At 35.7% G+C, this 14,401-nt stretch overlaps 1 protein-coding gene across 1 annotated transcript in view; it reads right to left on the reverse strand.

Annotated features, from left to right (window-relative positions):
• Positions 1–6,096: 6,096 nt before the first annotated feature.
• THSD7A (thrombospondin type 1 domain containing 7A) overlaps positions 6,097–14,401 on the reverse strand; it is a 199,267-nt gene continuing 190,962 nt past the window's right edge. The window contains exons 25-28 of the mRNA XM_082293117.1: positions 12,342–12,424; positions 11,795–12,005; positions 8,347–8,434; positions 6,097–6,759 (exon numbers count right to left, since the gene is read on the reverse strand). Coding sequence (XP_082149243.1) covers positions 6,675–6,759; positions 8,347–8,434; positions 11,795–12,005; positions 12,342–12,424 — 467 coding nt within the window. The 3' untranslated portion in view covers positions 6,097–6,674. The remainder of the gene's footprint in view (positions 6,760–8,346; positions 8,435–11,794; positions 12,006–12,341; positions 12,425–14,401) is intronic.

Consider the following 14,401-nt stretch of genomic DNA (forward strand, 5'->3'; position numbering starts at 1 on the left):
TTTTTGCTTCTGACAGCATGTCTTCAAATGTCAGTAAGTTGTCCACTGGCAACTATTGTCTCACTGCAATCTTAAGAGTGAGAAGACAGACCAAAAGAGAGTTAAGGCTATGATAGCAATCAGTGCAAATCAGGAAAGTTCCACATAAGGCTGGAACCTGGCATTCGTGTCAAGCACCAAGACACAACGAGGGCAAGGTAAGAAAGCTGTTAAGGGAATTGGGTTAGAGTATGAAAGCAAGAACCAATATGTCACCCTTTGTCTTAAATGACAGTTTCATCATTTTTACATGACACAAGTTGTGTAAATTAGTTTGGGCTCAGCTGGGGAGAGGTTTTTGTAGGACTTCATAAGGCAGTGCATTAAAAATAATCTGTCAGTACTGGACCACCAACAAACTGAATGTCCAGTTGCAGAACTTCTAAATAAATTCTGGCCATGGGCTCAAATCAAATTGCTATTTCCATATAGGTATCTTAGTGAGCAGCGCTGGGAAGAGTTAAGAAGCTGAGAATTAAGTTACATTTTGACATGTATAGGTAAGAAAGAGGGTTTGTTTTTATAATTATTCAGAGAAGGAAAAAATAATATTTGCTTTCAAATGCAACATTGAAATGGTGATTTTTTATTTGTAAGATAACAAAACTGATTGAGAAACAATTTTCTGCCATTTTAAAGAATTATGTGACACACTGAAGGGTATTTTTGAAAATAAAACCCTCTTCATTTTCTAATTTCAATTTCAGAATATAATTCTAATAAATTTAAGGGTCTAGGTTCTGAATAAAACCCACAAAACATTAAGATGTATTTGGGAGCTTCTAACCCCTAATCTATAAATGGACAAGAACCAAATCTTATTTTCTCTGAAAAGACAAAGATTTTTAGATACATAAACCCATAATGATAATTAAATATGTTCAACATTGAACTGTTTGAAATGTGATTTCTTTGAAAATGGAAAACAACAAGAGGTATGATCATAGATTATGATCATGTGGCTAAGTTTTACCTTCACCATAGTGACAAATCAAAGGACTTTTCCCTTGCCTAAAGGGGGTCCAAATCAGTCCTGTGGCTCCTAGCAGAGCCTGAAGAAGGCTGGTGGAGACTAATGACCTCCTTTGAGCTCTTGTCCATGCTGCCTGTGCACAGCTGCCTCCCTCACTGTAAGAGTCTGCGGCTGAGCTGTAGTCAGCATGCTGCCCACCCACCCGCTTTTCAGCAGAGCTTCTACCTAACCAAACTAGGACAATCAGGATTAGGCAGTATCCAACAGCATCAGTTTGCCAAGAAAGGTCAGAATATCAATACCAGGACTGGCTGGAAGGGTCAACTTCTAGCACCTCCCCATGTGGATATAGCCACAGGTTGGTGTTAACAGCCTGCCACCCTGACACTACTGTGCTCTCATGAGGCTCAGTCCTGTCCCAGACCAGAGCTGCCTGACAGCAGAAAGAGGAATGGCATCTGCCCAATGTCGCTTAAGGTGCGCCTCAAAGTAAGCCTTCCAACTTTTCTGTTCAAGCGGGACTTCAAAATTGACTGAATGGGCAAGCAGAGACTAAGATACACACACATACCCACCCCATCCCTACCCCACCCCCAGAAAATGCAAATGTTTGTTCATCTGCCTGGTCGTTACCTGCTTTTGGATAGACAGCCAGCTTTCCTGCATCTAAGAAAACAATCAGAAGATTCAGAGAACCTTTTCTGTAGCTAAACTGATAGCAATGCCGAGCAGATCTGGAATGGCTGCTCAAGCTCACTACTGTTTCAGCAGGATAATTTTCTAGATCCAATACTGTAGGTCTAATGTGAAGACCTAGATTAGAAGGCTAAAATATTTACAAGGCATATCTAAATCTCTTTATGTCCTTTCATTACATACCTCTCACTATGTCCTTTCATTGCACTTGTACTAGAAAATCACATTCTCCTGTAATGTTTTGGGTCTTTTTTAAAATAAAGACTACCTTTCCCATTAATCTAGAAGTCTTGCAAACAGTTGCCAAAGTCCTACCACATTTTCTTTACTGAATGTGAAGACCCTATAATCTTTGTTAGTATACCATAGCTAATTATCTTCTGCAGAGCTTAAATGAGAATTTAAATTTTCTTCCCTCAGGTATTTTTTAACTGGTTATAAAATTCTGCCTATATTCAATTAAACACATTTAAATGATTTAAAAATTCCTCTATTAAGTTGTAGGTGGGAATTCAAGACCAATGCTTCTGTGATTTTACTGTGGATTCCAGCAGGAGAAAATGTAGGCAGGAGTTACTTGTGAAAATCCTGAAGTGCCTCAAAAATCAGAGTTGTGTGCTCTCAAAATTGTGTTTAAATCTTTTAGGGGTTAGCCTGGAAGAGTTACTGGGGAGGTAGTAACTACGGAAACAGGACAAACACCCCATGATCTGTAAATTACACAGCAGAACTGCACACGAAAAAAATTGAGTTTTGGACAGCACAGAGGTATAATATGAGCAATTATGAAAAAATGCCAAGTGACTTCTTTTCTCTTTCTTCTTGTGTAGGGACAGTGACAGATGCAGCTTCACTTGAAGTGAATAGATGTCTCTTAGTGACATCTTGGTTGATGCCTTATTTTCCACAGAAGGGTTGTTTTTTCTGATATAAAAATGGCAAGGAAGAAAATTTTAAATACCATTGATGTATTTCACTTTTTTGATATTTACCAATCAACTAAATACGTTTTGTAAACTTCCAAGTCACCTAGGACTGTAGCAACAGACTTGATTGCTACCATAGCATCAAAAGTACTTTTCTTTTTAAAGAGAAAGACTAATTTTTAACAAGAATATGTTTGCTGACACCTTTCAGGAAAAAAAGAGACTGTTTAAAAGGTGGTCATATTTTACGGATCTGGCTTTTATTGTTACTCTATCCCAGCATAGTATACTACATGTATTAAAAAAGACATTAAATGATTTTGTGTTTATATTTATTGTCAGCAATACATCAGTTATGTAAAAATAACCCAGATGAAAATGTAAGTCTTGTTACATTTTCACATCATCTGTATTAACTGAATAAAGCTTAGTGACAATATACACAAATTTGCAGTAGTAGTTGTACGTAAACATTTTGTGCATTAAAAAAAGAAATATACATAATTTAAAAAATAAAAATGCATTACACAATTTACAAATTAACATTAACCAAAAAACAAAAGGTAAACATTCCTCAGACAGCTGCCTTCTCATTCTACAAAATAAATATTCAAGTAAATTAAGTTAGGCAAAATAAAGTCTTAACTCTTAACAATTTACATAAAGGTAAAAAGACAGATTTCCGTTTAATTCAAGGTATATTTTACAGTGATTTACACATAGAGTTTTTTAATTGGTCTCTTCAAATTGTAAGATTGGAAAAAACTTTATTACATTTTGACAGAAGGAAGGGGGTTTCAAAATTGATGCTTTATACCAAATATAAACAAGCTTGTGCAGTTGCATCAAAGCTTCAAAAAGGAACTGCTCCAGGTCTCAAAGCAGACACAGTAAGCTAGAAACTACAGTTTTAAAAAGGAAAATATAAACCACCACATCAACAGGAAAATATCTACTTTTCTATTTTCTGAATGGTTTATTTGACCACTGGAAACATTACTTTCACAAACTAATAATCTATAGTAGTGGCTGCTTTAGGCACTGGATTTGTAGAAGCACTCTGATTTTTAAAGCAAATTGCTTTTCATTCTATACTGATAATTCACATATTATTTATTTCTGTTTCAATGCTAGAGGGCTTAATCATCTTTGCAAATTTTAGATTTACATAAAATTTCAGCCCTCTTTACAGCCTAGTATTTTTTTCTTGATAACGAGGGAAGCCATTCTGGCTTCAAATTTCCATGCACTTTGTTCATAGAAAAAATAATAGAAAAATGCACTCTAGATTTTAAAAGCAGCACTAGGATGATGCAGATGTGCACCAGATATTCACTGATCAGATATAAAATGCAACATATACTAAAATACTTGCATGGATTGCAAAGGCCAAACATACTTAAAAAAACCCTCCTATCTCTTTGTTTGTCCCTTTAATATGGTAAGAAAAAGGAGATGTCATACCTTTAACTTCAAGTTATTAAATGCTTAGATTCAGAACATAAAATTCTTCAAGGCAAGAACTAGGCAACAGCTCCTGCTAAGACCAGCCAGTGTCATAAATAAAGGTGACTCATTGCCAATGACATAAACCCTGTTCCCTCAATGCCCTCTTGGTCCAAAACTATTTGACAACACAGAATCAGACTTTTAAAAGAACAGAAGTCATTATTAAAATTTGTCTCCACATGTAGTTATCATTCTTTAATATTATATAAATTTTCCATGTTTTTTTTTTTGTATGTCTGACAAAAGAGGAACCAACCATTTTTTCTTGTTTTCTACTCAAGAATGCAGAAAATTAAAATTATCAAGATTTGCATTTTTGCAGTGGATCTTTACAAAGTGATATAAGACTGAAGACTCCGGTCCTGAAACACATACATGAATGAATCACTGCTGTGGCAGGGGGCCATGGAACTCCATCAGCTGCAGCTGGATCAAGGTATAAAATGAGAAATTAAACCTGTACCAAAGATTGTTACCATTATTCCTCTGCTCATCATTCCCACCTGGGGAATACTTACACAGTGGGAGGAATGTAATTTTCTTGATGCAGTAACACCACACTGGTAATATGTCAGCTAAGTTAAAGTAGGGCCATAATCTCTCTTGAACATCCACAAAATGCTCATTGGTTTCAAGAATTATTCTACACAGAGCAAAGGTGTGTATTTTTAAGTACTGATATCACCCGTTGATGTCCATGAGAGCCTTGTCATTGATTTCAGTGGATCTGGAACAAAGTTTGCAAAGCTAGTTTCATTCAGGGTGCAAAAACTGGTGCTTCTTGAGAAAATAGAGTGATGGGTAGGCAGAAGTGGTTTAGGCTATAAAAAAGACCTGAGAACCTAATGTTGAACTTTATATAACAATTATTTTTGAGAGGTTGCCTGATAAAGTTTTGTATTGCTTAGTAGTGGCACAGTCACTTGTATGTTTAGGCTGCACATGGAAGCCATTTGAGGAGAATAACCTTTCTCAGGTCATGGATCACATCCGAAACAGGCAAGTCATGAGTGGGAAGTCAATGACCTTCATGTTGGAAGCGTAACATTGAAAAGCCATAAGCATGGAAGAGGTTAACAATGAGTTTTCATACTGCCAGAGTTTTTTAAAACGTCATGAGCATTAAAATAGCAGAACTATTGATCATATTTTTCACTTGCCAGCACACTCAGGAGTTTAACTGAATAATTAAAAGATTCTGTCAATTATGCTAATTAGAAAAGACAAAATGTCTCTGAATATTGCACTGCCAGTAACAGTGAAAAAGCTCTCATTAGCAGAAGGAAAGAAAAGCAAAACCATTTTATTTTAGTTGAACAATTGGAACACCTTTTTAGACAAGAAGTATGTCACTTAGGATGACAGGGCAACCACTTTTTCTTTTCTTTTTTTTTCTAACAAAGTTAACAAATATAAAAAATCTAGTCATAAACAGCCTTCAAAGTACAATTAGAAACCAGCAGGACAATCTATACCAGTATAGGTAGATGGGGCAAGAAACTAGACACTTGTATTACTGCCATGGTGTAGAGTACAAATGGCTGCTGTGATGAGGAACGGTGTGTACAGCACACGTCGTAGCCGATTCCATCCCGTCACAGTCCAAACTGAACGCTACTCTCTTCAGGATTCAAGACCTGTCGACTTGACACTCCTTGCACAAGATACAACATTATCCTTTCTGAAAAGAGGCAGTTTCTATGGCAATACTAGTTAAGTGCATATCATGCTGCACTAATATAGTGCAAAAATTTGCCTTACATGTAGCAAAAAAGATGCAGGCAACAGTTTGAGTTAGAGAAAGTAGAAACGTATTGTAACATTTACAGCAGGTATTTTTTTCCAGACAGCAACCACTAGAAAATAGGGAATCTGAGAATGCCTCCTTTCTGGATGTACACATGAGGCCTTTATACTTTGGAGTGGTAACAGGACAGAATTTTGCAAGTGAGTCATTGCCCTCTGAAATGCAGGTTAACACAAGTTATCATTAACTGGCAAACTTTTGAACTTGCTTTTAATCCCAGTTAAAAGTTAATATTGTACTAAGCACTAAAATGCTCTTCATCATGTATATAATCTGATAGAATAATACATATGGTTCAACTGAGTATATATGTTTGAATATAAAGAGTCATAGACAGCTTGGTACAAACTTCACATGCGTACTGATTATACTCGGTTAATGATGCAGGGGCTTCCAAGTGTTAATAATATGTCAGCTACAGTATTCTGGAGACACAAGTGGTGCTCAGTTCTAAGGCTGAGGAAACACCACAGATCTCCAACTGCTGTGTCTATTAACGTGATTCTGCCCGATTTCTCAGTGCTGATGGTCTAAAGTAAAGCAATAATACCTTGAATATTGGTAGGCATTATGAAATCCATCCTTCTTTGTCTATGGTGCAGTTACAAAAAAGAAAAATTCAAAACACTTAATCCACTCCATAAAAAAATCCCTGTGGCTTCGGACACCTTCCGATTTCATTCCTATAGTTTAGACTCCATTTGTTACCATGAGAAGTTGTATTTTACATGTCTGCATCTCCATCATAAGCCAAGGTTAAAGGTTTCAGTCGGTTGTTCTGCCTTCTCTGGGGCTTCTTTGGCTTTTTGCTGAAACAATAAGATAATTTGTAAATAGAACAAGCAACTAATAACATACAAAAATGTACTTCATTCTTAAACAAAAGATGAACATGTTGATAATGCATTCAGTTGTTTGTTTATAAAAGCTATAAGCCTAAAACCTTCACTAGGATCACTAATTTTCTCTTTATCAACCCAAAGCGATATCTAATTCAAAGCTCAGTTGTTCAGAAACAAGCTGTTATGGTGCTGATGTGACTTGATGAAATCCTTGGCAGGTACTCTTGCAATATCACTCAGTTTTCAGAAGAACTCAGAGCCTGTCATGCAATATTTGGGCATGTATCAAAGCTGCAATCAGGTTCTTTTGAATTATGTGACTCAAATCTTAAACTGCTCTTGATACATCAAGGGTTTCCACAGGAAAGATCCATCTTTTGACTGGCTTTATCTCATTATACTTGCTGGAATGACTACAATTAGTTCTAGATGTTATAATCAAATCAGCCATTAATAGCAGAGGTATGCTTGTTAGCCATAACATTCCTTGTCTAGCCTTGAATTCGATTTTAATCCAGCAGTACTTCCAATCCATTTGATACAGTTTTAAAAAATTACCAGGCCAAAGGAAAAATGTTTATCCATGCTTTAGTACTTGTCTTCTTTTAGAGTGTAATATAAGCATTTCTTTAAATCAGGCCTCTGCATCCTCAGTCTTATCCAAAATCTTATCTCAGCTATGTCACTTAGGCTGCTCAAATCTGAATCTTTTATACCAAACCATTTGTTACAATGATTTGCAGTAGCCACAGATTCCAGTCCAAATAATCTGCAGTGCATTTGAATGCTAGTGGATTTCCTTTTCCTCAAAAAAACCCCCAAACACCCCCCAAAATCAACCAACCAACCAAAAAAAATCCCAAAAACCCAAATGAATTTTTGTATTACCTAGACAGAACTGAAATTTTGGGCAAAGTTTACTGAACGTCCAACACACCCAGAAGCCCCACAAATGCCTACTAATGCAGTACAGCCAGGAACCTGATGCACATGACCACACTTTCCTCACCTTTCATCTGTACAGTCATTTGGATCAGAAATTCTGAACAGGACCTAGAAAACTTCAGGGAGCACATTCTCAAAGGTGACTTTTCAAAAAAATATTATTTCATATATTAAAAAGATGATAAAGTTTTCAGAATTTTTCTGGCTGTGTATCTCTGTATCTTGTTGTCTAGAACACTTGTCAAATATAAAATATGACTTGCCTGGTTACTAAATTTCTTTCTTGCTATTTCTCTCAGCATTTTGCAATACAGACACAATAAAATTATTCTGGACACTGTACATAGCAAATGAGATAAACTGAGCAAAAATAAACTGTACACTGAGCTATCCCATATTTGTAAGTTCTTCTACCCTCAGAAGAGCATGTGGTTATCCATCATCTAGAGTATAACCAGAATCTGCTAACCTGAGTTTGGACAAAAGGACATGGGAAATTAAACACTGCAGTTCACAGAAGAGCCTGCAGTTTCTACAGCAGGAGGTGTAAACATTTGCATTACAGTCTGTGAGGGGACTGTTTTTTTAATAAATAATTAAGGAACTCACCAGGCTAGATAGATCATAGAAACAATAAAGATGAGTAAAACAAATGCACCAGCAGCTACACCATAAACCCAGGTCTTCAGCCTCCCATCTAAAAGGAATGAATGTTAGTCAGTAGTATTTGAGTTAGTCTTGTTGAATTATTAGTTCTGATATAGCATAGAAATACTTTAATAATCCAAAATAAATGTCTTCACTAGCAATTACAGTTTAATCAGTGTAAATATTGTTAAATAACTGAGCAATGACTTCTCTGTGCTCTGCTTTTCAGTTGAAGTCGATAATTCAAATGGAGCTGAGATCTGGGGCAGCAGGTGAGATACCCAGAAACTCAGCTTTGGGGCCCCCTGCTAGCAAGCAATCCCTCAGTGTGATCACAGGGCAGTCTGGGACTCATTTAGCATCACTTTCTATTCTAGCTCTGGTAAATCAATCTGCCTGTTATTTTTATTCTTCTTCCTATTTAGTTTTATGTTTTTAAATACCCTTAGCGTGCTATACCTCATCCATACCTTAACTGTACATACGCAACTTTTACTACTGCATGAAGTCATATTTTTAAAATTTCTTTCCTGACCAAATGCAAGTTTTGTTGTTATGAGTAACTTCTCCTCACAGAACAAAAATACACAAAAAAGGACAACCCATGCTCATAAATAAAAAACCTGTCTGTTGTTAATAAGAACTGTATTTATTGTGCAGCCTGTGCAGTCTTTGTTTCAGACATGATGTCCCTGCAGGCTCAGGCATACATACCACTCTCCTTCTTGCCTCAGATGCACCCATGTCTACCAAGAAAAATGATGTGGCTTTGTCTGTGGGGTTTTGCTCTGCCCCAAATGAGCATGTCACAACCAAAGGTGAATGCATATTTTTTGATTCACTGCATCTAACTAATTTTCCAAATTTCTAAATGGCTTTTTGCAAACATTTTTTTCCAGGAGGTTAGCTAGCCTTGTTTCATCTCCTTGGCAATAAAAAAAAAAAATCGTTAAAAAACTGAATTATTTCATTTACAAGTGGTACAAGTTTTATTTCATGAAGTTGTGTATATATTCAATGTAAGCAAATACAGCTAAAATTTTTCTGACCAAACACTTAGTGCTTCTTGTTAGTTCTGTGGAACCAAAATACATTATCAATGCAGTTTATATTTCCACAATAATAATAACAGAAGTTAGACTAAGATTGTTTGGTTACACAGTAGTGTTCTTTGCTGTGCAGTTAAGTTCAGGCTTTCTGGTCTGTAGCAGTGCAAAGTCTTGCTGTCATGCGGACAAGTTGTTCAAGACTAATCAACATCAAAACATTACCTTAAGTTACCTTCGTTACCTTAATCAACCTAATGAATCATTATAACTGATAATAACTTACATAACTGAAATAACTGATCCATTAAAGATTAATGGAACAGTAGATTTGACCTGACACATGTCCTGTGATATGATAATATCAATGGGAGGAATTCAGACATTAGTACTGCTAAATAGGTTAGTTTCCTCTCTCCTTGGCTTATTTCCATTGGTAAGAGGTTTTTTTATTTTCAGGTTGGCTTCTTTTAAAATAGTAACATCTCCTTGAAAAAAAGACTGGCAATATCTTGTGTACATATTTATTTGTTTTTGTCAAAGCAAGGAACTCTGTTAATGAGGTCATTTCTATTATGCAACTACTGACATCTAACTCAGGCTTTCTGAATTCCCTCTGGACAGATTATTGCTAAGTATACAAGGCAACTGGCATCTCAGACTCATCTGTTTGTGGTAATACTTCAGCCCAGACAACTGAAGAGGATAGTTTTAATACCATCCTTTCTGGAACTGCAATGTAATTTGTGGAAGAAAAAAAAAGAACTATTTTAAATCTAGACTTAGAAACTGTGGGAAAGGAATAATCATGCCAGAGTAAACCCAAACTTTTACAATGGATATCCAATCCTGAAATAAAACAATCAAGCCTAAATCTCATGTGAATTGGAAAATGTTCACTTTCTCTCACATTGCTCATAACTTCACTGCATAAAGTATTAGTTTTATTGAGTATGTTTGGGATTATCTGAACTATGTTTCCTTCCTAACTCGAATTACATAAAATTGGTGAGTTTTCATGAAGTTTTCAACTGTAATCTTGCTCCAAAACCATGCCTGGATTCACATGAGCATCCACATTCCTAAACTGTTGAAGGTGACTGATATTTGCTTATTGTTGTCACTCTGGCTGCTCCAACACACCTTCTGGCATTTTCGGGAGGAGTTAGCTAAAATGAGTAAATGATAACATATATGGTAAAATGCTGTTTTTTAAAAGAGGACCAGAAAAGTTTAATTTTCTATTCTTTATTGTTGATTAAAGTACTTGGAGTAAAGACCATTTTATTGCCAAAAAAAAAAAAAAAAAAATCAAAGTACAAGTAATACTAAATACTCATAGGACTAACGGGATCTAACATAAGTATTCCTAATTTCTAACCCAAACATTATTTTATCTGATTATTAGAAATATAGTTATAAATCTCAACTTGAAACATCTTATGGATTATGCATGTAAAGACAGTGCTTTCAATTCTGCAATTAAAAACGTCCAAAAACCCTTTAGAAATAAATGACCACCCTAATACACATGTGTATTAGTATATTTACCCTGTGTGATTTAAGACAAACTTAAGATGATAACCAATTGCTCTCTTCCATACTAATAATATTTTGGACAAGCAACATATCTCTTTATGTGAAAGTATTTTGTTTATTAAAGTTTTATTTATCTAAATGTTTAATAGCCCTAGGAAATATTTACTGACATCTGATTACCTGATGGACTTTATGAAGTATTTTTTATGAAATAACTCTCATATTTTACGACACTGGCACATAAGTCTTTGCTCAGCTCTAAAGAACATGGTCCATCATGAAAGCAAATACTGCTAGTAGAGACTTAGAGCACGCCTATGCTAATTATTGATAATATGGTTAGCATTTGAAAAACATGAATTAGTTTAAACATGGATATGTCAGAAAAGCATTAGCATACCTATACCGAATATTTTCCTACAATTTATGCTATGGCATAAATTTTAAGAAGTCTCTACTCTTTGCAGTCTCCAGTTCTACCTTTTCATTCCTCTGTCAATGGAATTATTGGTTGAGAAACCATAATTTAATATACTGGCTTGCACCTTTGCAGCAAACTTCCTTCTAAAGTCACATTTCAAATAGCTTCTGTGAATTTTATCAGGTAGAATGGCTAAAAGGAAACTGCAATATAAGATTTCACTAAATATATTGATGGAGTAGTGAGAAGCTAGGCATTTACTTCTGTCTCCTCTGTTTTCAGTGATAGTAGATGCCTGCCTTCTTAAATGAAATCGTAAGGGTTTTTCTTTTTCATTTACAAAAATGTAAATGCCAGACCCTTCAGCAGTTCTTAACACTAAGAACTCATTGCATGACTTCACCTGGCCCAAAAGGCTGTAGAAACCAGGTCCTTCCTCGTCCTGACTGGTTACTGGAGGGCTGGGTAGGGTTCACAGCTCGACTGGTTTTCACATCTCCCTTTTTGTCCTCCATGGTGGGGATCACCACCACTGGGATGAGAGTGCACTGTTCGAGTGTGCCATCAGAGGACATAACTTCAGTGTATCCATCTTCACAACTGCACGTTCTAGTCTGTAGGGAACAAGTGTTTTACACCGTGTAGCAGAAAAACAAGGTTTTCTGTGAGCTATAAAGCATAACATCACGGATGACTGGAAGAGAAGACTTTTTTGATGAGTGCTAGCCTGGAGAGTACCTCTTCATATATTTTTATGCAAGTTCATGCCATATAAAGAGAGATTATTTAACATTTAATTGAAAGGTTGAAAATCATGCGAGGTGGATTTTAACAAATTAGTGACTAGTAAAATCTCTGAAAATACTTTTTGTTGGCATAATCTTTGTAATCAAGAGATGTGTGGGAAGCCCTCATGGGGGTGTTCTATGCTCCAATGCAGTAGCACATACCTCACTGCAGTAAGCGTGGGGTTGGCTGCACGGTGGGTTACATGACCTGTCAGCATCTGGTTGGCGCATCACTAAACAGCCCCCTGTAGGACAGAAAATCATATTTTCACATGGTAATACCTCACCACTGATGAAATTACTGATGTCATTACTTGCTGCAGTATCTCATGGGTGACAGTCTTGTTGCTAATTTGAATGTAAGAGTCCTTCTTTTATTCCAAAGTGAAGGATAATTGGAATCAAGTGTTTTCTTATATGTAGAGTAAGGTTACAGCAAATGTATATAATTTCATGTGTATTTTAGAGAACTAATATTTGGCAATTAAGCTTTTTGTTTTCCCCTTTGTTCCCTTGTTGGATTGCCCAAAAAACCAATTTAAATGCTTTGTTGTACTCAAGGGAAGAGATTTGGTTCTCTGGGGCCCTCCTTATGACTTATATATTAAAACTGCAGCCACGATAGAAACAAAACCATCTTTTTTATTTATTTCTTTTCCTGTTAAACTGAAAACAAGTTACTCATCCTGTTTATGAAAGGACACCTATTTCCTGCAGCTACTGGGTCACTTTTACACATGCTATAGCTTTGGCTTTATGAATTGAGGCTTCATGTTAGTCTAAGATTTTATGAAAGGAAAGCAGCTTTATCAGTAAAGCATGTTACAGTACTGATGATAGTGTGGGTTTCAGTCTTTTCTCTTTTTATAGAGACCTAGTTTTCATTTCTACAGCTTTATATATAGCGCAGTTATTGTTATGGACCAATACACACAATCAGGCTTTCACTATCATTTCAGCCAGAATAACTTTAAAATACATTTAGAATCAGTTTGAATTTACCTGTGTTTCCTTTTAGCTTATAGAAGAGGGATAAGCATCATACTTTTTAAAATTTATACTGCTACAGGACAACTCATCTTGCATCTCCCAAATTAATACCAATTTTATACTGGTGTGATATGATGATGAAATCCTGATAGCTGAGGTTGGTCACAACCATAGCAGATGCAGTTAGATGTGGTTAGGTAGATCCAAGTGTTAATGGAATGGCTGGTGAAGAACAAAGAAAAACCCTGCTGGTTGCCATAAGTTTTCCCCACCCCCAGAAAAGAAAATCATACATCCTAGCATACAAATCACATGCCTGTGGGAATCTATGTAATAAAATATCAGTCATCCAAGGAAGCAGAAGGAAAGAGTTGCCTCATCGCCCATGGGAAATAACACCTTCAAGTAAAAAAGAACTATTCAGCACAATGATATTATGCAAGTAAGGAAATAAAGACCTTAAAATACCAACAGAAATCACAATAATTATTTAATAATGTCTGAATTAAAATACACTGTGTTAGAGCCAAATGTGTAGGAATGAGGCAGTCAAGACACAGTAATCAGAGAAATGGGTTGCTTCTGGATCAAAATAGGTAATCTCAATTTAAATCAATCATGTATATGAATCTATCACATCTATGAGCTCTTAAATACTGTAGTTTATACAAAACACTTTCAAAGAATCTACAAATGTAAATTAAAATCTGGTATATTTAATGTGAGAAGGTCCCAAAGAATATTTTATTTAAGTGTTGTGTTTGAAAACGATCATAAAACCCATGAAAACTATAGTTTTCCATTTATCAGAAACATATGAAAAATATAGTTTTACAGTTCATGGAGACCGGTGATTGCATGTTCCGGGATATCCCATTAGTCTTCATTTCAAATCAGAAAGTTACCACAGCTTTAAAGCCACATAAAAACCAACTTTGAAAAATAAAAGATACAATATAGGTCTGAGGTTTGTCTGCCTTGGAGGTCCCAATATGAAAAATCTGCCAACAACACATAGTCATATATTTGTCTTTCCTAGAATTTATTGCACAACTGTATTCAGTCACATCAGAAGAAATTATTATTTTCATGTAACTGACTGGGATTTATGAATACATTCTGGTTTTAACATCTCAGAGCTATAATCTCCAAGATGATATTTATTTCAAATCCTATAGGACCTTTCATAGATAATATCCTATATTAATCTCAGTAAGAATTCTTAGAGTTTT

Source organism: Coloeus monedula (assembly GCF_965178545.1).
Source record: "Coloeus monedula genome assembly, chromosome: 1".
In the NCBI taxonomy this organism is placed as follows: Eukaryota; Metazoa; Chordata; class Aves; order Passeriformes; family Corvidae; genus Coloeus; species Coloeus monedula.